General features: G+C 49.9%; 1 protein-coding gene and 1 long non-coding RNA gene across 6 annotated transcripts in view; both read right to left on the reverse strand.

Annotated features, from left to right (window-relative positions):
- The window catches only part of SLC39A11 (solute carrier family 39 member 11), a 375544-nt gene that overhangs the window by 138822 nt on the left and 213072 nt on the right, over nt 1-23650 (reverse strand). For 3 of the 5 annotated variants that reach the window (XM_070389009.1, XM_070389008.1, XM_070389012.1), the window contains exon 6: nt 12952-12999. The exons of the other annotated variants lie outside the window; for them this stretch is intronic. In XM_070389009.1, the coding sequence (XP_070245110.1) occupies nt 12952-12999 (48 nt within the window). The remainder of the gene's footprint in view (nt 1-12951; nt 13000-23650) is intronic. 5 annotated transcript variants of the gene reach the window in all.
- LOC138983968 (uncharacterized) lies at nt 8000-10397 on the reverse strand. The gene is made up of 3 exons (XR_011461329.1): nt 10086-10397; nt 8734-8801; nt 8000-8023 (listed from the first exon to the last, which is right to left on the reverse strand). It is a non-coding gene; the product is annotated as an uncharacterized lncRNA (long non-coding RNA).

Genomic DNA, 23650 nt, shown 5'->3' on the forward strand with positions numbered 1-23650 from the left:
TGGTAGATTTGATTTTTTTTTTTTAGGATTGTTATAAATGTTTCTTTATTTCTGTTTGAGTCGGGTCTTAGTTGGGGTGCACAGACTCAGAAGTTTGTGGCCCCGCAACAGGCGGGATCTCAGTTCCCCAATCAGGAATGGAACCCACGGCCCCCTGCATTGGAAGGTAGAATCTTAATCACTGGGACCACCAGGGATGTCTGTTAAATGGTAGATTTTAAAAGGGAAACATTAGACAAACTGAAACATATAAAATAAGAAATAGAGGAAGAGGTATTCTGTGTTCTTGCACAGAAAGGTTGCAAAGCATAAGGCTACTAACTCTCTTCAAATTAATAGCTTTAACACAATTCCAGTCGAAATCAGTTTAGTTCAGTTCAGTCGCTCAGTGGTGTCCGAATCTGTGACCCCATGAACTGCAGCACACCAGGCTTCCCTGTCCATTGCTAACTTCCGGAGCTTGCTCAAACTCATGTCCGTCAAGTCAGTGATGCCATCCAACCATCTCATCCTCTGTCATCCAGTCCAAATAGCTGTAGAATTTTTAATGAACAAAGAGAGTCTAAGGGTCATCTGGAAATAAGGAAAAATTCATAATGGGCGGGACTCACTGCTAAGGATTTTATAAAAGAGAAATAATTAAGACATCTTTCTTGCTGTAGAAGGATACTTAACTCTCTTTAGAGTTCTCTTCACCTTAAAAAGGCTATTTCGACAAAGGTGTTACACACAGCACTCGGATGACTTTGTGTGGATGTTTCTAGAGCACTGCCAAAACATAGCAATTCTTATCCGGTTGTCTCGAGGCCTTCTGATGATGCTTGTAGGTTATTCTAAAGAGAAAAGATTTCCTGTGGACTGGATTCGGATTCTAAAAATCGACATCTAGGTTCTTTCTACGTTGTCAGACCAGCTTTTCTTCAGCATCTGCTTCCTCACTGCCTATCCAGACGAAATGGGCTTATGATGGAGTCTGGAATGTCAACGCTTCCTGAGTACTCAAGTTTCATATTTATTCAAATCAAGCTTTGGGTCTATGCAGCTGTGACTCTATTCCAAAGGCAGGATTAAATCTATTCATACTTTTGAGGGGAGGGGCTGTGCCACGGGGCACGTGGGATTTTAGCTTCCTGAACCGGGACTGAACCCATACCCCCTGCAATGGGCGCAGAATCTTAACTAATGGACTGCCAGGGGAGGTCCCTCTAATAGTACTTTCGACATCCCTGTTAGCTAAGAGCTCAGCTCTCACAAGGATCGAGTTCTCATCCAGACCCTTCTGCGTTAACTGGAGATTTAAGCTCCATAATCTGTGATGTCAGTACTCGTGTAGATAAACCATCCGATACCTTGGTTTCAACCCCTTATTTGGTTCCTTACGTGCTTCATCTTCAGTGAACTTGTCCTACACACTATGTTACCCAACGAGTCCCAAGGGCATTGCCAGTTCACGAGCTGCCTCCAGAATTTCAATTCTAGGCATTCCAGGTGGCTGACACCTGCTCCTTCCTTCCCGACCCTCGACCCACTCACTCTCTGGTCCTTCCGGCACCTCCTTCCCTGCGGCCCGACCGCCTTTTTGCTCTCGACACTCACCTGTGTCCTCCCTTCGCTGCTTAGCCAGCAGCGGTCCTGTGTTACACCCACCCACACACGTGCCTAATTAATGTTGACTTTCCCTCTTCTCTGCACCTGTTCCCAAAGAACTGAAGGGGGATGGAGAAAAGTGTCCGTGCTGATGTAGCCCCAGGATTTGTTTTGTTGTTTGTGCTAAGTCATGTCCAACTCATTGCGATCTAGTGGACTATAGCCCGCCAGGGTCCCCTGTCCATGGGATTTTCCAGATAAGGACACTGGAGTGGGTCGCCATGTCCTTCTCCAGGGGGATTACAATGGCACCAAATAGATGCTCACTGAGGGGAGTAGATGAATGAATGAAGCCGTCAGTCAATCAACTGATCATCAAATGAAGTTAGAAGCTGCATTCTTGGCTCGCTCTTCTGGTCTGTATCAGAAGGGGATCTATGCAGAGGAAACAACAAAAACTGTTTTCAAGCCTGAAGCCTAAACCCAGGAAGGAGAAGTCCGTGACGACTGCATACACTTCTCCTGGGGGGCTTGCTTTTTCATCTGCACCCTCTCCCCTGTGCCTGTGTGCACAGTAGGTGATGCTGAGAAGCAGAGAGAAACGTCAGCAAGTGGAGCTGGGAACAGTCCCCACTGCCTTCAACAGTCCCCTTTCTGTCCTTGTGACGAGAACCATCAGCTGGTTGCATCTATAATTTTCTGTTTAGGTAACATCTTATTTGCATGCTGAAACCATGTTCTTTTTTTCCCTGTTACTGATGTAAAAGATTGCTTCTTTCTAATTATGTTGAGGGTACTCAGGGAATTCAAAGAGCAGAAAATATGTCAGGAACAATTTACAAATGGTGGCTATTTCTGTACTCGCTCGCCTGGACTCCAGAAAATATAGAAAGGGGAAAAAAAAAAACATTAAAAATACCAGCTCTTCTCAGCAGATCTCTGCCTGCATTTGTTCTTTCAGTCCTAGCTATATACAAACCTAAACCCAAAACGTGAATGTAACTGCAGAAAAATTTCTTTTTCCCCATCTCTTGATTGTTTTCAGGGGGAGTTCAGAAACGAAAGTTTCCCTAAAGGCTTTGATCTCTCCCTGGAAACTCCATTTCTCTTGCCCTTAAGTCACTCAGTTTTCAAAAACATGCATTTTTTCCTATTTTTGTTAACTGAGCCATCGCAAGAGCTAGAAGATTCTTCCCAGAATTATACAAGTCAGGACTGAATAATTTTTTAAAACTATTAAAAAAAAAAAATCCCGGCTTGTGGGATCTTACTTTCCTGACCAGGGATCAAACCTGTGTCTACTGCAGTAAGCGCAAAGGCCTAACCTCTGGATCACCAGGGAAGTCTCAGGACTGAATAATTATTCCACGCATATGGAATATCTGGACTTCCACACTCATCTCAAGGCTCTGAGACTAAAAATCTTTTGTACATTTTGAACTCCGTTAAATTATAAAGTACTCGAAAGCCTAAAATATGCCTTCTGCTTCTCGGTATGTTACCAGAGTGCTAAGAAAAGCCCTGCACAGAGCCCTCAGCATATGAACCTTCCATCCAGAATCCCTGGTTCTGGCGAACAAAGCCTCAAGAGAACCCAAGTCCAGCAGGTCTACCCCTGACCAAAGACGGGCAGTGGCTGCTCGTGGAGTTCTTTCAAGAGGCCTTCTGGACCATTCATTCATCAGTTCAAACAGAGAGGCTTCTCAGCATCTTCTAAGCCATGACCTTTACAGAGTCCCGTGCTGCGACATTACTTTGCGTCCTTGGTCAGCTCAAGTTTCAAGGTACATGTTGGGGGTAACCATGCATAGCCGCAGAGCCGAAACAGAGTCATGAAAAGGCCTTCGAGTCAATCGAGATTCTAATACACTCTTGCATGGCCCCAGTATTCCCTGACTCTGAATCTAGGGCGAATCCCCATTTCCCCGTCACAAAGAAAAGAGCTAGCTGGCTCAAATACACAGACTTTTGGAGATGCAGGTGTGGATGGGTTTGTCAAGTCTGCTTGCACTGGGGCTTCCCTGGTACTGAATTCATTCATTCAGTTCTGTGTGCATACTTAATGTAAAGCATTATACATTAGCTTAGAAATGCTGCTTTTGTTCCTTCTCACATTTCACAGAATGGTTTGATTCCATCTCTGTATCTTTGACAGCTTCCCAGGTGGCTCTTGTGGTAAAGAATCCGCGTGCCAATGCAGGAGACACAGGAGACACGGATTCGATCCCTGGGTTGGGAAGATCCCCTGGAAGAGGAAATGGCAACCCACTCCAGTATTCTTGCCTGGAAAATTCCATGGACAGAGGAGCCTGGTGGGCTATAATCCATGGGGTCACAAAGAGTCAGACACGACTGAATGACTGAGCATGCATGCATAGGCACGCCCATAAGTTCTAAGTAGAATTATTAGCTCAGAATGAGATCCCCAGGAGAGAATGTGAAAAAAAAAAAAAACCTAGGTGGAGAAGGGGTGATGCTGATGAAACGCTAGTGGGAAAAAAAAGCTAATTTAATGATTAGACAAAGAAGAGGGGCCTCAGAGGGAGATGGAGGAAATATCGTCAGAAAGGAAGGGTGAGCTGAGAACTGGGAGGGAGAAGGACCACAGAAGCCACAGGAAGATATTTCAAGAAGAGGAAGAGGATAGCAGCTGTCAATACACCAGGGATTTCAGCAAAATTACACGATTTCTGATGTTTAGGATTCACTGCTCAGGAGGTCACGGGAGGTGAAGAAATGCAAACAGCTAACGTGGTCCTCTGTTTTCAGAAGTTCTGGTGAAAAGATGAGGAGACGAGGTGGGTGGCAGCTGGACAGGGGTGGTGTGGCTGAAGGAAGATGTGTTTGTCCAAGATAAAGAGGCATGTGTGACCTGACTGATGGGAGTCAGGAGAGGAGAGGGTAGAAAGGAAAAAGGAATCTTTGATGGAAGACCAGGCGGGCAAAACAAAGCCCGATCTTGACTTTGGGGAGCAGACACCTTGACTTCTGGGTCTGAAGAGAAAAAGAGATGGTTAGTAAGTGGGTAAATTTGGAGCAAGGGGTAGAGGAGCCTGAGGGTGACCTTGTCTTATTGCCTATTATGAAGTCATTTGCTGAGAGTTAGAAGGATGAAGATCGACAGGTGCCGTAAGGAGTCTGGGGCAACTCTGAGGAGTCACTGAGCGCCCAGTAGGAAGAGCTGGCCAAGCCTTGAGGGTGGCAGGGTTGGAGTTCTGGAATCTGGAATGGCACTGATCCCTGGGGTTGTGTGTGATCCTTCTCAGCAGCCCTTGGCAGCCCAAACTGGGGAGCAGAGATGGCTCATAGGACTGGTCCAAGCTGAGGCAGGAGGACGATGTGTGAGGGAAGGGAGCGGGCTGGGAAGTGGGCAATTCAACCAAGGAAAGCAGGGGTGGCCAAAAAATAAGGTCTCTGGAGGAAGTGGGATAACATGGGGCATGGAGAGACAGGATGCTGAGGTCAGAGGACGGGATGCTGACAAGTAGTTCTGAGCTGGGAACAAGGCTCTGGGAATGATGGAGGACCAGGGAACAGCACACCCAGATGTGTCCACGTGGGAGCCGATGGCTATGGGTGGGGTGGGGGGTGCTATGGGTTCAACAAACTCCACTTCGCACATTCCCGGCAGCGATGTGGGTCATGTGACTCGGTCCTGGCCAATGAAACGTGAGCAGAATACATACCACTTCTAGACATGGCCCCTAAAATATCTCTCACAACGTCCTCCTTGCTTATGCTCTTTCTTTGTCAGGTTGGCCGAAGGTGAAGGGTCCAGTGGGGATACCCTAAGACACCCAGTGGGGGCCACCAGGTGGATGGAGTTTGGAGACCAAAATACAGCAAGAAGCATGTGATGGACTTAGAGCAGAACACGCCTTCCCAACCTACCCCAGTGGGCCTGTGGCTGGAGCAGGAACTACTCTTTTCCTGGGGCTTTAGGGGCTGTTTGTTACAGCAGTTGGCTTGTGCGGACTGAAACGGGAGTGGTAAAGGCAGACAGCACGAGCCTCGAGGAAGAGCGACGTGATCCCCGCCTCTGCTGGCCCCGCGGCAAGAGTAGCTGAGAGAAGGAGCCTCAGCTTGGACAGGAAAGCACACAGCAGGCGCTCAGTAAAGATCTGCTGACTGAATGCTATGAAGGACCAGTAAAGGCAGAGGTAAGAATCTTGGTTTTTACCAACAACTGCACAGGATGAAACGAGCTTTCCTGACAAGACAAGGAAAGGCATTTATAACTCTCGTTTCTAATTGTAAAAGTTACTGGGAGACCAGAGGAGATGGCAATGAAAACTACAGAATCTTCTTCTCTTGAGAGTTGTAGGGAGAGATAAAACATGAGATAATTATCTTCCTTGCGAAGAAGAAGGATGAAGGGAAATAGTTTAATAATACTGTATTCCAGGTTGAGCGGTCGATTTCCCCATTGATCGGGGGTGATTTTTTTCCAGATCTTTCCTAAGTGAGCAGTGGACTGTATTAAATCCCTCGGTTCCAGGGCTGTAAAAGGAGCTCTAAATGTCTGTGGATTCTAAGTGGCATGACACCACGCAGAAGCGACTGGTCCACAAACCAGGCCCTGGGCCAACACGCAGCTCGGGTGGTCAGAAGAGCTCAGGGCGGCACTGTTCAAGGAGGGGTCCTGGTCACTGCCCACCCCGCTCCTTCTCCACCTGACTCCCTGGGTCCCAGAGATGAGCTCAAGGGAAGAAGGCAATGAGAGCAACTCGGAGCTCACTGCCAGCACGGATGTATCTTTCGGGTACGTTCTCCAGGAGGCAATTATGTTACATCAATCACAAGATATGAAGTCTTCATTATGATAGCTGTGACTCTGATTTCAAATATAGTGCCCATCGGGACAAGGGCTTTTGCTCCTTTGTCAAAATGATCATTTATACAAAGTTCTAAGAAAACAGTACTCTCTATCCCACAAACAGTACCCTAACCCTAACCCTCAAAACAGAGAGAGAGAGAAGAGAAAGGGAAAAGAAACCTGATGCTATTGAGTAAAGGAATGTGGGCCACGGACGTTCAGCCTAACAGGAAGCTCCCTGGCACCTACACAAACAATTTATTCCATGAAACTCATGCCTGCTACACTGCCTGGTACACTTCCTTTGGAAGAGCAGTAGGTAGGCAAGGGGGTGCGGGGGGCTTGTCTTTGCTGTCAAAGCCCTGACACACTCATGAGGAGAGCTGTGGTTAGAAAGAGATCGATTCCACCCAGGCCTGGTTCTAGACCTTGATGCCACTCTTCCAATGGGGACCAGGGAAAGTAATGGCAGTGGGCGCAGAGACACGGGAACCTCCTACACTGTTGCTGGGGGTGTGAGTCGACGCAGCCTCCATGGACAACAGTACGGAGGTTCCTTAGAAGACTGAAAATAGAGTTGTCATATGATCCATCAGTGCCACTCCTGGGCATATATCTGGAAAAGACAAAAACTCTATCTCAAAAAGACACATGAACCCCAATGTCCACAGCAGCCCTGTTCACAACAGACAAGGCATGGAAGCCAGATGCCCATTGACAGGTGAATGGATAAAGAAGATGTGGCACATGCATACAATGGAATGTCATCAGTCATAACAAAGAGGGAACAATTCCATTTGCAGCAACATGGATGGATCCAGAGGTTATCACACTGGGTGAAATAAGTCAGAAAGGCAAAGAGCATATGATAGCACTTATACGTGAAATCTAAAGAAAATAATACAAATGAACTTACAGAACAGAAATAAATTCACAGAGAAAACAAACTCACGGTTACCAAAGGGAAAAGGGGTGGGGAGGGGTAAACTGGGGGGTTGGCGTTAATAGACACACACTATTATTTTCAAAATAGACAACCAACAAGGACCTACTGTATAGCACAGAGAACTAAACTCAATATTTTTAGTAACTTATAATAAAACATCTTTAATAAAAAATAACCTCTAATGGAAAAGACTCTTAAAAACTACACACACACACACACACACACACACATATCTAACACATACTGTAAATCAACTAGACTTCAATTAAAAAGAAAAATAAAAAAGCAGGGGCCCAAAGGGGTTTCCCCAGTGGCTCGGTGGTAAAGAATCCACCTGAAATGCAGGAGCCATAGGTTTGATCCCTGGGTCGGGAAGATCCCCTGGAGGATCTAAAGCAAACCGCTCTAGTATCCTTACCTGGAGAACCCCAGGGACAGAGGAGCCTGGCAGGCTACAGTCCATGGGGTCACAAAGAGCTGGACACGACTGAACGGCTAAACAGCAATGAAACATGCCGAGATGAACAACCTTTCCCGACCCTTCCTCTAAAGAGAAACAAAACCCTTCAGTTGCTAACTGACCCCCACACCCATCACAGATTCTCCATACCTAATTTCCCTCCTCCTTCTCTATTTTCCATTCTTCCAAACTCAGTGACCCCCTCCAAAGTTTGCTTTGAGTTCAAGGAAAGAAAATTCCACGTTAACATGACCTTCGGCAAACCCGGGTTGAGACTGTTCAATAAACAGTCTCCCTGAAGAATGCTTAGAAAGTGGTATTTTATCTAACCAAATACTGACTGTAGTTAAATGAAAATTGCTAATATAGATTATACACCAATTGCCAATTTGGAGAGAATTAGTGCTAAGGAAATGGCAACCCACTCCAGTATTCTTGCCTGGAGAATCCCAGGGACAGAGGAGCCTAGTGGGCTGCCGTCTATGGGGTCGCACAGAGTCGGACACGACTGAAGTGACTTAGCAGCAGCAGCAGCAGCAGTGCTTAATAAAGTGCACTAATCCCAAAGCCCTATTAAAGATATTTTTAATCTTCTTTTTTTTTTTTCCTGTCGTGTGTATGTATGATCCAGTAACTTAAAATCAATAGCCCTCAACGAATCTAACTTATTTTATGGTGTCATGAAAACAGTTTCCAAGGTACATGACTTTTCAGTAGATGCAATTTTTACAAATTATCAACAGCGTATAATATGATCCAAAGCTCAAAGGAGCACACGGGATCATCCACAACTCTCCTTTTTTCGCTCCATAAACAGTTATTAGCACTGCACCCCACCCACTCGGGGCTCCAAGAGATTGATAAACAGCAAGCCGCAACTACCCCACCTCTGGGTATTTATCCACATGATATGAAAGCACTCACTTGAAAAGATATGTGCATGTCTCCGTCCACTGTGGCATTATTTACAACAGACAAGATACGGAAGCAACCTAAGATGAACAGATAAAGGAGATGTGGTTTATGTAGACAATGAAATGCTACTAGGCCATAAAAAAGGATGACATTTTGCCATTTACGACAACATGATGGATCTTGAGGATATTATATTAAGTGAAATGTCAGTTATGGCCTTCCTGGGTGGCTCATTGGTTAAAAAAAAATTTCACCTACCAATGCAGGAGATGCAGAAGACCCAGGTTCGATCCCTGGGTCGGGAAGATCCCCTGGAAGAGAAAATGGCAACCCACTCCAGCATCCGTGCCTGGAAAATCACGGACAGAGGAGCCTGGCGGGCTACAGTCCACGGGGTCCCAAAGAGTAGGACACAACTGAGTGCCTGAGCACGCATGCACGTCAATTGGAGAAAGGCAAATATTGTATAATTTTGCTTATATGTGGTAAAATTCGAACAACAAAATAAATGAACAAACCAAATGAACAAAAATAAACATGCAGATACAGAGAGCAGAGCAGTGGTTACCAAGGGAGAAGAAGAAGGGCAAAACGGGTAGAGATCAACTGCATGGTGACAGGAGAATGTGACATTTTCGCAGGGCATAGAGAAGTAGAAGTACAATGCTGTCCCATGAAACGTGTTCCTGTGTCGAGTCGCTCGGTTGTGTCTGACTCTTTTGCGATCCCATGGACTCTAGCCCCACCAGGCTCCTCTGTCCATAGGCTTTCCCAGGCAGGAATCCTGCAGTGGGTTGCCATTCCCTTCTCCAGGGGATCCTTCTGATTCAGGGGTCAAACTGGCGCCTACTGCGTTGGCAGGTGGAGTCTTCACCACTGAGCCACCAGGGAAGCTCATGAAATGTATAGAATGCTACATAAATCAACATTACCTCAATAAAAAATAAATTATACATACACAACTGTGTGGACATGGGCATGTATACACACTGGCATGCACACACAAACATGCATACACGCACAGTTGCATGAGTGTTCATATATGTATGTGTGCACACATACACATACTCATGTACAAACGCATGGACGTGTGCACATGATGCACCCACGTGGTGTGATACATGTGAATACATGCCCAGATGTAGGCACCCACATGTGTGCGTGCCTTCACACAAGCATGCACACCCCCATGCTTATGTGTGCACACCTGTGCACAATGCATGTGCACACACTTGCACATGCACAAGTGGACACGCTCACACAGACACAAGAGTGTGCATGCATGTGGACACTCTTGCCCTCTGTACACACACCCACATACATGCATCCGTGCTCGTGCACGCACGCACGCACGTACACACCGCCCTTGTTCTCCTTTCTCGTCTACAGTGGCCGAGCCTCGGCAGAACCCACATCTCTCGATTCCAGACCCAGCACTCTTGCCTCCACAGCAGCTGCTCAATGCTCAGGGAAGCTACTGCCAAGAGAAAGTAGACAGTGTTTCTTGCAGGGCAGGAGGTGACATTTCACGGACCACGTGGTACCCAGCCCAAGTGGCGTGCAAGTGTTCACAACTCTTCAGCTAACAGCCACGTTATTGAGCCCCATCGGCCCAAGTACAGTAATCGGGTTGTGAGCTCTCTGGCTTCCTCCAGGAACTCGAATGGGTTTTTAGAAACCCATACATGGGAAAAGGAAATACAGCGGCCGGCCGAGGTGGGCATTAGCTGTGCTCAGCTTAACAGTGCCTGGGCTGAGACGTCCTGCCCAGGTCCAAGCCGGGTAAACAGGATGCGCCGTTGTCCCCAGCTCTCCACTCTTCCCTCCATCACTACTCACTCAAAGCTGGAGACCGAGAGGAAGGAGAAAGCCTCTCAGAATCTCCCCCCAATGCCAGTGCTAGACCCTGATTCCACTCTGGCTTCCTCATCTTCAAACCCAACAATCTAGCTTTTTGTTTTTTTCTTAAATCCCATGCTCCTTGTGTTGAATCCTGATTCAAGGAGGGGAGGGTGGAATCTTATGGCAAAGCAAGGGTCTGTTAGACTTGGTGATCTCTCTCACTCCCCTTTTCTTTAAATTTTATTTATGTATTTATTTATGTATTTATGGCTGCACTGGGTCTTTGTTGCCACCAGAGCTTTTCTCTCATTGTGGCGAGCGGGGGCTACTCTTCCTTGCCGTGTGAGGGCTTCCCACTGCAGTGCCTTCTCTTGTTGCAGAGCACGGGCTCTCCGGCTCTCCGGCTTCAGCAGCTGAGGCTCCCGGGCTCTAGAGCGCAGGCTCAGTAGCTGTGGCTCACAGGCTGAGGGGCTCCTCGGCATGTGGGATCTTCCCAACCCAGGGATCGAATCCATGCCTCCTGCATTGGCGTGCAGATTCTTTACTACTGAGCCACCAGGGAAGCCCCGTCCCCTTCATTTCCTCAATGCTACTATCCCCTTCACCAACATCCACCACCTCTAAAGCACTTATCATCACTTGGATTAAGGCAACGGGCAAGACAGAGAAATCCCAAGGTCTCTGGGACTTACATTCAGGAGGGGAGACAGGCCACAGAGAAATGCACATGTAACAGAAGGTCTGTGCACAGTAAGTGCAGTGAGGAGGGGAGTACAGAACAAGGGGATGGAGAGGAACAGTGGCCAGGGATGCTCGCTGATGGCGTTCGCCTCCACGTGGCGTCAACTGAGCAGAGAGATTAGCACAGAGGACCAGGGGCTGAGGACAGCCAGAGGGAAGGGCAGTTCAGAGGCTGAGCTTGAGGACCAGTGAGGATGAGAGGCAGGAGACAGGGTTGGAGGGCAGCGGACAGGACCCAAGGGCAGCCAGGCGTCTGGAAGCCCACGGGCAGGTCCCGGGCACGGGGTTCTGACACAGGCTGACTTACATTTTTTAGGGTCAGTCTGCTGTCTGGGCAGAAAACTGACTCTAGTAGGGAGGACGGAAGGGGATAAGCGAGGGGGCAGGTGCAGCCCTCCAGGACAGAGAAGATGCTGGTAAGGAACTGGGAAGAATCATTTCATGGGAGCCTCGTCGGACAGCCTTATCTGTAGTCATAAATGCAGCAACGACAATCAACACCAGAATCCAGGCTTGCAGGCATTTCTGAGACACTGGGCTTGGAGAGAGGCTGCTGACTATGGAACAGCAGCTGAGAGAGGGTCCATGTCCATGGGCGACCACACAGAGGGGGCCCTTGTTTTCAGCTGCTTCTTCCCCTTAAGAAGAACCCAAGCTTCAGAATATCACCTTCCTGCCTATTAAAGAAAGAAAGCACGCTGCCCTCCAGCAGTATTATGTCACAGGAGGTCACCACGCTGAAGAAACCCATCAGAGTACCAGCCATGCTGATAAGATTTGAAAAATTGGGTTCAAGCAGAGTCAGCGAGAAAGCTTTTTTCCCTTGCAGATTTACAAGAACGAAGGCTGAAAATCAATGAGGTGGATCAGCAGCAGGAATTCCAATGTGGGTGAGAATTGTGGGCGGCTGAGTCTTTTAACTGCAGGTACTGGAACTCTCGTGCGACTTTCCAGGTGGCCCTAGTGGTAAAGAACCTGCCTGCCAATGCAGGAGGCACAAGAGACCTGAGTTCGAGCCCTCGGTGGGAAAGATCCCCTGTTGAAGGGCATGGCAACCCCCTCCAGTATTCTTGCCTGGAGAATCCCATGGATAGAGGAACATGGCGGGCTACTGTCCATAGGGCTGCAAAGAGTGGGACACAACTGAAGTGGCTTAGCAGGCGCACACATACGTGAACCTCTTGTACCAGGCAGGGGGCTTTCTCGGCCACAGTCCTCAATCCGCCAGAGCGAAGACCAGTGCCTTCCAAAGATGATTAGTGCGTGACTCAGCAACTGACCCCCAGACAATTCATTAGAGGTGACGGCTGCAAGGGAAGGTGGGGCTGAGGATAAGAGCCCTGCCCTCTTGGGCTCCAACACTTTGGCCACCTGATGGGAAGATCCAAGTCATTAGAAAACACCTTGATGCTGGGAAAGAATGCAGGCAAAAGGAGAGTGGGGCAGCAGAGGATGGCATGCCTGGATGGCATCACGGACTCAGTGGACATGAGTCTGAGCAAACTCCAGGAGATTACTGGAGGACAGAGGAGCCTGGCGTGCTACAATCCATGGGGTCGCAAAGAGTCGGACAGGACTCAGCAACTGAACAACAGCCTAAAGAAGCTAACGGGCTTCCCAGGTGGCACAGGGCTAAGAACTCACCGGCCAATGCAGGAGACCTGGGTTCGATCCCTGGGTCAGGAAGATTCCCTGGAAAAGAGAATGGCTTACTCACTTCAGTATTCTTGCCTAGAGAATTCCATGGACAGAGAATCAAGCTTGGCGGGTTATAGTCCATGGGGTCACAAAAGAGTTGGACACGACTCAGTGACCAAACAACAACAAGAAATTAATACAGGAGCTCAGAGAGGAATAAATGAATGAATGGGGGGAAGGGAAGGGAAGGCTGGTTCACACCACCGAGCCAGGAACCGGTACATGGAGATGGGGGAAATCGACACCCTTTGAAAACCAGTAAAAGAAGGTTTGGCATGCAGCTGTTGGAACTAAACCAGAAAGCACAGTATTAGCTCAAACACCGCCTTCTTCCCGCGGGCTCCCCTCTGCCCGGGAGGGATGCCCAGTTATGCCCAAGGCCTCTCTCTGGCCCTGGTGCTCTGTCCCCACGGCCGTGACAGAGCAGGTCTAGCCTCACAAACGGGTAGCGAAACCCAAGAGATAGTTTGTTTTTTCCTTTCAATCAAAGATACGCAATTGTAGTTAGAAAATGAGTTTAGGGAGAGAGTCATTAAGAAATTCCATCCAGGGACTTCCCTGGTTGTCTGGTGGTTAAGAGTCCACCTTGCACGGCAGGGGACGTGGGTTCGGTCCCTGGTTGGGGAACTAAGACCCCACGTGCCACAGAGCGTCTAAGCCCGTGAACCACAACGAGAGAGTCTGTGCATTGAAACGAAAGATCCTGCGTGCGGCAACCAAGACCGATGCAGTCAAATGAATACATATTTTTAAAAATATAAAAAATAAACTCCATCCAAGGACACAGAAGGGGCAGGAAAGGCCTGTCTTCTTGGACAGATGCTCCCCAACAAAAGCCCAGTTCAGCCCCTGATGCTGGGCGTCTTGGAGATACACCCTGATCTGTAAGAGTTCCTTTTTTCTAAGACGCCCTTTGTCAGGCATAAGAAGAAGAACAGGAGGTGGCCTGTGCTCTACGTCCACCATGTGTCACAAGTCTAGCAGCAGTGAGCCCTGGACACTTCGAGCTTGAGGTCGCTGCTGTAGGAGGCCTGGGCCAGCCCAAGGCACAGAGGGGCAGGCGGCCCTGGGTCCTGGGCAGACGGCAGAGTTCCCGGAGCCTGGGGGAACCAGAGTGTCTATCCAAATGCTTTTTTCTTCCATCAAATTTGAAAGAAGGGAGGTAGGGAGAGAAGAGAGCTGGGAGGAAAAGAATCAGAATTTTTCAAAAGAATTGGGCTTGATGTGTCTTTTTATCTGTCTGGAATGATCTGTCTGCCTGGAGGAAGAGCAGACAAAAGGTCCTGGCGGCGGATGATCAGCCTCCTTCCCTTATCTGTTAGCTCGGCCAGCTCACCCTGAAACCACTGCCCCGACCTCCTCTCCACTCCTGCCCTCTCCAGAATGAGAGCCCGTGAACGCCTGTGCAGGGAAATAAACTGGTGACCACTAGTCTTTTTAAAACTTTTTTTTTTTTTTAAACCAAGCTACACGGCTTGTGGGATCCCAGTTCCTCATCCAGGGATCCAACCCGGGCCTTGAAGAGTGAAAGTTTTGAGCCCCAACCATTGGACAGCCAGGGAATTCCCAATTCACGTTACTGTTTTATTTTTAATGTTTTCTCATTTATCTTTGGGTCTTAGTTGTGGCACACGGGATCTCTGTTTCATCACGTGGGCTCTTTGCTTGCAGCGCACAGTCCCTCATTGTGGGTCGTGGGCTCAGGAGGGGCAGTGTGCAGGCTTAACTGCTCCAAGGCATTTGAGATCTTAGTTCCCCAACTAGGGCTTGAACACACAACCCCTGCATTGCAAGGCAGATACTTTTTTTTTTTTAATGATTTTTATCTATCTATTTATTATCTATTTTTGGCTGAGCTAGGTCTTCGTTGCTGCACGGGCTCTTCTCCAGTTGTGGCGAGTGGGGACCACTCTCTAGCTGCAGTGTGTGGGCTTCTCAGGGCAGTGGCCTCTCTTGCTGCAGAGCAGGGCCTCTAGGGCACTCAGATTTCAGTAGTTGCGGCTCCGGGCTCTTGCGGTGCACGGGCTTAGCTGCCTCCCGGCACGTGGGATCTTTCTGGGTCAGGGATCCGGGAACCCATGTCCCCTGCAGCGGCTGGCAGATTTGTCACCGTGGAGCCGCCAGGGAAGCTCGTAAGGAAAAGCCTTAACCACTGGACCGTAAGGAAGTCCCCCGAATTCTTGTTACTATTGACTGTGGGAGCAGATTTGGTCACTCGGGACCCTGAGAAGAAGAAGACACGGCTTGGGCCTTGCTGGGGAGAAGGATCTGAAAATCCAGTCATTCTCAGCAGTAACTTCTGCGGGGGACGGGAAGACAAATCTGGGGGAGTGGTGACCGGGCTCCGTCAGAAGAGGGAATGAGTCAGTCCAGTGAGGGAAGCCAGGTGGGACTTTTCCAGGGATGAGGGTGCTCTAGAACGGGTGTTTGTGTCCTCACAAAATCCACAGGTTTAGGCCTTATCCCCAGAGTAATGGTCCATGTGCCGGGAACTTTGGGAGGTAATCGGGCCCCACCCTAATGAAGGGGACCAGCGCCCTTATCGAAGAGACCAAAGCCTGGGCAGAATGGCCACTGACCACAAGCCTCTGGCCCCTGACCCCCTCATTCTCGACCTCCGACCCCACATTATATGCCCGGGCAGAAGGCCACGGCCGGCATGGACCTGGATGACCAGGCTGGCTGGAGTGGGGTGAGGAGGGGAGGGTTTCCCCAGGACTCTGCTCCCCGTGTCCCTCTCTCAGTCCTAGAAACACTGAACTCAGGACACCTTGGGCCCCTGGACAAACACCAGGATGGACTGCCCAACCGGAGACACGGTCCAAACCTCAACTGGACGTGCAACCAGGCTCCAGTCCCCACCCCTCCCCATCCCTTCACTGTGAGTTCGAGCCCCCTGGACGGTTCCAGCGCAGCCCCGCCAAGAGGGGGGACAAACAAGGAGACAGTGGCAGTGCCCAGCTGGCCCTCGGACGTGCCAGCATTTCCATGTCCTGTTCCACCCAAGCAGCTATAGAGCAAGACAGTTTGTGCCAGTTAAACACGGGGGCATGTTGACCCCTCACGTGGCTGCAGAAGAACCATCTCATCACCAGGTTCTGGCCCACCAGGAGCTCTTCGTAAACACTCCCGGGGTCCGCTCCACCACGAGCGTCTTGGAAGCGGGGGCACATACGTCCCCAGGAGCACGTCCTCGGGGCACGCTTCTCTGAGTCCACGGCACGCACGGAGATGCACGTGGTGTGGACACGTCGTGTCGGGCCAGCCCCCGGGTCAGGTCCCCTCTGTTGTTTTTCCCTGGATGGGCTTCTCCTGACCTGAGCCCTGCAAGTGCTGATCCCACCTGCTCTTAGATTTCACTTTCCGAGCAGGTGCTTCTGCACCTCCCGCATCACCTGTCTTGGGAAACACCACTTCCTGGCTGCTCTACCATCTGGTCTCATCCCGGCCCCCTGAAACAGCCACTCCTAACCTTGTCGGTGAGATGATCTCAATGCTTAATGTTCGTTTTAAAGCTCACACTCTTGGACAGTAAGGAGATCAAACCAGTCAATCCTAAAGGAAATCAACCCTGAATGTTCATTGGAAAGACTGATGCTGAAGCTCCAATACTTTGGCCACTTGATGCGAAGAGACGACTCATTGGAAAAGACCCTGATCCTGGGGAAGATTGAAGGCAGGAGGAGAAGGGGGCAACAGAGGATGACATGGTTGGATGGTATCACAGACTCAATGGACATGAGTCTGAGCAAACTCCAGGAGATAGTGAAGAACAGGAAAGCCTGGTGTGCTGCAGTCCATGAGGCTGCAAAGTCGGACATGACTTAGTAACTAAAGAACTACAAACACAACTACATAGATTAGACCAGAAGGGCCAGAAGACACCTACAAGTTCCTATAAGTGAGACAAGAAAGAGCTCAGATCCACAGAGGTCAGTGATGGCAAAGGCAAGCGGATGGGAAATTGGCTGGGGGCTTCTGATCCCATCCAGGACTCCAGAAGAAAAAGTGAGGGGATCAGCCAGAAATCTGAGCTACGAACGGCCAGGAAGTCAGGCCAAGGAGTCCTCCAAGGCCAGGATCAAGACATGGGCACGCCAGGTCAGGATGGCACCCCGGCCTTTGGAAGCAGGTTGACATGGTCTCGCCTTCCTACCCGAAACAGAACTGGGCTGAGGGCTCAGCTGAATGTGAGCCCCTAGCAGGAGAAGGTGGACAGCCTCCAGAGCACAGGGCTGGGGAGACAGGGCTCCAGGCGGTCCCTAATCCAATGCCCGGGAGGATGGCCACGCCAAAGGTATTTCAGCTGGCCTGCCACGCTGCCACATCCAGACCCTGAACCCTCCCGACTCCAGCTGGTGACAGAAGGCAGCGCATCTGAAGCGGACCTGGTGTAATGAAACGTGGCTTTAATGGATAACTGGCAGTAACCCCACTGGCAGGGCTCCCTGACGTCCGTCTCATTAGGGGCAGGAAACCAAAACCCAGTTCTGCCTCAGATCATCCTTCCTCTCTGGGGCAAACTTTACAGACCCCTACGGGACTTCTCTCGTCCGTCTGATGAGATTCGGTTGGAAACCTCGATGTGAACGTGACTAGGGACATCCCGGCCGTCCTTCAAGGCAAATCGCACCAACAAAGCCCCGAGTTAGCCTCTGCATCTGTGAGCCGGGGCTGCCTCATCGAGATGCCTCTATGGCATGAGCGAGCGCCATCCAGAAGCCTGGATGGTCGACGCTCGCACCCGCAGCGCGAGGGAGGGGGTGGCCGAGCTGGCCTTCAGGAAGCAATGATCTTCCCCGGGTTTTCCTCCGAGGTCTTTCCTGCTCGCGTCTCTCCCGGTCCTGGGAGGGGTGTGGAAGGAAAACGCTGTCAGCAGAGAATGAGTCAGGAAGGTGGCATGAGACCTCCTTCCCACGTGGGGCCAGAGCCTGCGTGGAAATGGGCAGCCATCCTCCCGGCTCACAAGCATCTGCAAATAGCTGTCCCTCCTCCTCCTCCTCCTCCTCCTCCTCCTCTTCCTTCCTGAAAACAACCAAGGGATGCCTGGCTCCCCCTGTCACCTCCGCTCAGCGGGGCCCCCTGCACAGGTCCAGGCACATCTCCCTGCGTGTATAAAGTGACAACCCTCACACCCACCAGCAGACAGGTCTGCCCACGGGGCTGGGGTCGCAGGATGTGGTGAACCTCGGGGCAGGCATCAAAGAAGAGGAAAGGAAGGGGAGACGGAAGGAGGAGCCCAGCTGAGTGTGGTGATGACATGGGGGGTGGTGGGCAGCCGGTAGAGAGGACAGGAGAGGAAGAGCCGGTGGACAGCGTGGCTCCCATCTGGTCCAGAGCATCCTGGGGGTCCTGGGTAAGGCTGTGATGATTCCGTGCAGTGGGAATTTCCCTTCTCCTCTCTCCTCTCTCTCCATAAACGCTCTTTCTCCTGGACCCACCACACTTGAGAGCCCAGACTGTCCCCTAGCATCCCAGGCTAGGGATGCGGCTCTCCTCCCTGAAACCTCAGCCTTCCGTGGTCAGACCTCCAGGATGGGGGTTTGAACCACCCAGCCTGTCAGATGCACAGGTGTGAGTGGGAGGAACCTAGGAGCCTCTGTGCTTTTTCAAATAAAGGACCTTCTAATGGTATTTTTTCTTCATGGGACCTTTCAAGGTAGGGGGTAGGTAAGGTCTTAGCACACCCTCCAAAGCACTCTTGAGAGTCAACTGGACAGCAAGGCGATCCAACCAGTCCACCCTAAAGGAAATCAACTCTGAATATTCATTGGAAGGACTGATGCTGAAGCTCCAATACTTTGGCCACCTGATGGGAAGAGTCAACTCATTGGAAAAGACCCTGATACTGGGAAAGACTGAGGGCAGGAGTAGAAGGGGACAACAGAGGATGAGATGGTTGGATGGCATCATCAACTCGATGGATGCGAGTTTGAGCAAACTCTGGGAGATAGTGAAGGACAGAGAAGCCTGGTGTGCTGCAGTCCATGGGGTCGCAAAGAGTTGGACACGACTGAGTGTCTGAACCACCAAAGCACTGGTTCTAAGCACTTCCCGCAAGGATTGGGCCTGGCCCAGCACCTCAGAACCTAAAGGAGCTCAGGTCTGGGGCGGAGAGGGAATGAGGCAAGCACAGAGCCGCGCTCCTTTTCACGGCACAGGAGGCCCTGTGTGCTCAGGGGGCGAGCTTCCTTTCTGGCCTCAGCTCACATGAGATACAAATGAGACGCCCACTCCCCACTCCACCCGCACTTGCCTCTCTCCAGCCATCTCCCCTGGTCTGGGCCACCCCCTACATCTAACTCACATGCTTATTTTTTTATTTGTTTAGTCTCTCGGTCATGTCCAACTGCTCACAGCCCCCTGGACTGTAGCCCACAAGCTCCTCTGTCCATGGGATTCTCCAGGCAAGAATACTGGATTGGTAGCCGTTTCCTTCTCCAGGGGATCTTTCCGACCCAGGGATCGAATCCGAGTGTCCTGCATTGGCAGGAACTTACTTGCTAGCACCTTGCTAATCCTGGAAGTGGACGACAGCTGAGCCAGCTGGACGAGAAGCCACGTACCAGGGGGTCCAGATGGTTCTCAAGTATCGGGGCAGCTCACACCACCGCAGCTCCTGGATTCACACCTTGGGGACTGTTTTAACTAAAGTGTCTCTGAATTCATTTTTTTTAAGGTCTGCTAAGAAGACATTTTTAAGAAACCTGCACTTTCTCTTTGCGCAAACAGAAACCAGTCACCTACACCCACGGAGCCATATGCCAAAGTCTATGCTGGTGACAAACACGTGTCCCCACGTCTGGACTTGCCCAGGAAGCCTCCCGCACACAGAGGGGATCCGGCCTTTCATTTTTCAAAAGGGGCTAGTGTGGGGGAGCCGCGTCCTCTCTCACAACACTGGGAATTTCTGCTCAGTCAATGAGTGAGGCCTGGAGTCCACTGCTCGCAAAGGCTTCATTAATCTCAATACCATGTCACCTCTAGGACAGGAAATGACGGAAGTTGTACCCCCAGTAGTGAAATGCACGCACGCTCGCGCACACGCTGTGCACATACACATAAACACCCACACTTATGTGTGTTGGTCGCTCAGTCGTGTCCGACTCTCTGCAATGCTAGAAACTATAGCCCGCTAGGCTCCTCTGTCCATGGGACTCTCCAGGCAAGAATACTGGAGTGGGTTGCCATTTCCTCCTCCAGGGGATCTTCCCGACCCAGGGATCAAAACCAGTTCTCCTGCATTGCAGGCAGATTCTTTACCACTGAGCCACAAGGGAGGCCCAACTTATAACAGGAGAGGAAAAAAAAAAAAACACTTCAAAACACTATTTGATCATAAATACTACCATATGACCATATATCATTAACTCCAGCCACAGTGGCTAAGGCAGGCCTCCGGCTCCTACGAGAATTTCTGGGCGGCCTCAGGCCAGTCCCAGGAGCTCTGCTGAGGTCTCATCACTGTGCAAGCGGCAAGCACTATATCTTCTTTTTCTCTGGCTTCTAGTCCTCTCCGCTGGGCCTCCTAGCCTGGACCAAGTCGTGTCCAGCTGTCACCACGGCAGGAGATTTTGTGCGCGCTACAGCCACTTCTCCAGGATGTCACCCCTCTGATTCCACAAATGCTCCTTCCTCCCCTCTCTCTTTCTCTCCTAGAACCTGCCTGGAATCCAACAGTTGAAAGTGGACCAGAGACAAAATTCAAAGGAGAAAGCCCAGCCTCCCCCAGGGCCCTGAACGTGCCTTCCCGGGCCCACGCGTGCATGGCTGGCTTCTCTTCTCCAGGAACGATCTCTGCCAGGAGGTCCCCGCACCCCGTCCACACCTTGACTCAGGTCAAGCCCAGCTGACCAGCTGATCACACGTGTCCAGACCAAGCAGCTGCCCAGGAGCAGACACAGCCCCAGCTCAGGTGAGGAGTCTACACGTGTCTCCACACACACGGGGAGATCGCGGACTTGGTCAAGACCGCACATGCGGCAGAGCAACAAAGCCCGTGCGCCAGAACTACTGAGCCTGTGCTCTAGAGCCCGGGAGTCGCGAGTACTGAAGCCTGCGTGCCCTAGAGTCTGTGCCCTGCAACTAGAGTAGCCCCCGCTCACCACAACCAGAGAAAAACCTGCACGCAGCCACCAAGACCTAGCACGGCCAGACACAAATAAATAAATAAAACCGTTCCCCCAAAAATCTCATTTATCTTGCAATTTTGCCAGAGCCCTAGTGCTGTGTGGGCACTGCTGAAACCTGCCAGCTGCTCTTTTATTGTCCTGGGTACAAAATAAAAGCGAGTGTAAATCACAGACACGTGAATCAGTGACGCTGGGGCCCCAGTGCGTCCCCTTGGGGAGACCAGGACTAACGAGTGAGGATTAACTAGCGGGCTGTGTCCTCCCGTGGACGTTCCTGAGCCAGCCACGTGTTCTCCCGTCTCAGTGATGACCACCACTTACCTGCACTCAGAAGGTCTCTGACTAAGATGGGGTTAGGTGCGGCAGGTGGTCCGGGACAAAACTAATGGGGATCCGCAGACCTGGTCTCGCCGACTCCATCGCCTGGCCAGCTCCGGAGGAAAACCAGAGCAGCGTGCAACTTAATGGACCAGACTCACAAGACACGTTTCTCCTAGAGGGACTCTGTGTCCTGAGCTGTAGCACAAGACCATTAACGCAGGAGGTGACTTCAAAGGTCCACTTAAACTCCAAATGGTTTTGATTTGGTAGCCAAGGTACCCTTTTAAGTTAAAGGAACCCCCCAAAAAGACAAATACTGTATGCTATCACTTACATGTGGAATCTAAAAAATAATACAAATGAACTTATTTACAGAAACAGACATAGACTCATAGACACAGAAAACAAACTTTAAATAAAAAGAAAGGATCCTCTATCTGCACCGTGTCACACTTAGCTTTTTCTTTCACAGTGAAAGAGATTCAGGAATTTCTATCCTTGGTTTTTACGGAGAACCTACTGGAAAATGCCGGGACCAGGGTAAAGAAGTAGGCTTGAGCTGATCACTTCTGTCGGGTGTGAATTCACACGGAGTGGGTGTCTGTTCCCGACAGATCTCTTTCCGGTCAGTTAGCAGAGCTCACAAGTCTGTTTGTGGCTGTGGCAGCTCTGGATCAATCCTCATGTAAGTCCTTGCAGCTCCGCGTGCGAGGAGGGGGTTGTTTGGAGCATGCCAGGGCAGGATGAGGTCAGCCTGGCACCCACCCGGGCACAGAGTTTAAGGGAACAACAAAATCCTCAATATCAATACATAATATTTTAGTCATCTATTTAAAAAAATCAAAATCGATCCAAAAATATCCAAGATGGTTGCACAGTGATGTGAATATACTCAACACTCGTGAACTGCACCCAGAGATACGGTTAAGAGCACACATTTCATTCTGCATTTGTACCTATGTCTTGCCAAGCAAGAGATACTGGCAGTAATTTTCATTTGTCCAAGAAAATCTTTATTTCTCCTGTGCTTCTGAAGGATAATTTAGCAGAGCAAAGAACTCTCTGTCGGTGGGTTTCTTCCTCTCGAAACTTTAAATACTTCACTTCACTCTCGTTTGCTTCGTTTCTGAAGGATTGTTGTAATTCTCTTCTTTGCTCCTTTGAGAGGTAAGGTCTCTTTCATGGGCTTCTTCCAGAGGTTTTTTTTTCTTTGATTTCCTACAGTTTGAAAATTATATGCCGAGGCATAGTTTTCTGACATCTGTCCTAATTCGAGCTCTCTGATCTTCCTGGATCTATGGTTGGGTGTCTGACGTTAATTTGGGGAAAACTGACAGTCATTATTGCTTCAAATATTTCATCTGTTCCTTTCTCCCTTGTCCTTCTGGTAATCCCATTTCATGCAGGCTGCACACTCTGTAGTCGCTCCACGGTTCTTGGATATTCGGTTTGCATTTTTTCCCTTCCTTTTCCTATTTGCTTTTCAGTTTGGGAGGTTTCTGCTGAGATGCCCTTAGGCGCAGAGGTTCTTTCCTCTGCCATCTACTCTACAAATAAGCCCATCAAAGGCAGTCTTCATTTCTGCTGGGTGTTCTCGAAACAGATCCTCTAGCGTTTCTTTTTAGTTCCTTCTTAGAATTTCCATCTCTCTGCTTACCGTGCCCATCTGCTCTCGCTTCCTGCCTGTTTTATCCGTGAGCACCCCTTAGCATATTAATCAGAGCTGTTTTAAATTCCTGGGCTGATATGTCCAACGTGTCTGCCACATCTGAATATGCTTCTAACGCCGACTCTGCCTCTTCAAGATGTGCTTCTTGCCTTTTAGTATGTCTGGAAATTTTTCTTAATAGCCAGACATGACGTACCAGGTAAACGGGACTCGAACGCTGTGACGGTGAGCTGTGGGGAGGGGAAGGTCCTACCGTTCTGCGATCAGGTCTCAGTCTCCGTGAAGCTGGGCCTCCGAACCGTGATTGTCACAAGAACTTCTCAGTGTTTTTCTGCCCCGCTTGGTGAGATGGATGGCTGGAGTGGACTGGACTTGGGTATCTCCCTTCCCCCACATCAGTTAAGTGCTGATTAAAGTTTCTCCTGAGGGCAGACTTTGTTAAAACACAGATCACAGTGCTCTGGTGTATTTCCAAATAGTTTCTTTCCTCTTCTTCAGAAGCATAGGAGGGTTCTTTTTCTTT

This window comes from Bos mutus, chromosome 19, assembly GCF_027580195.1.
Source record: "Bos mutus isolate GX-2022 chromosome 19, NWIPB_WYAK_1.1, whole genome shotgun sequence".
NCBI lineage: Eukaryota > Metazoa > Chordata > Mammalia > Artiodactyla > Bovidae > Bos > Bos mutus.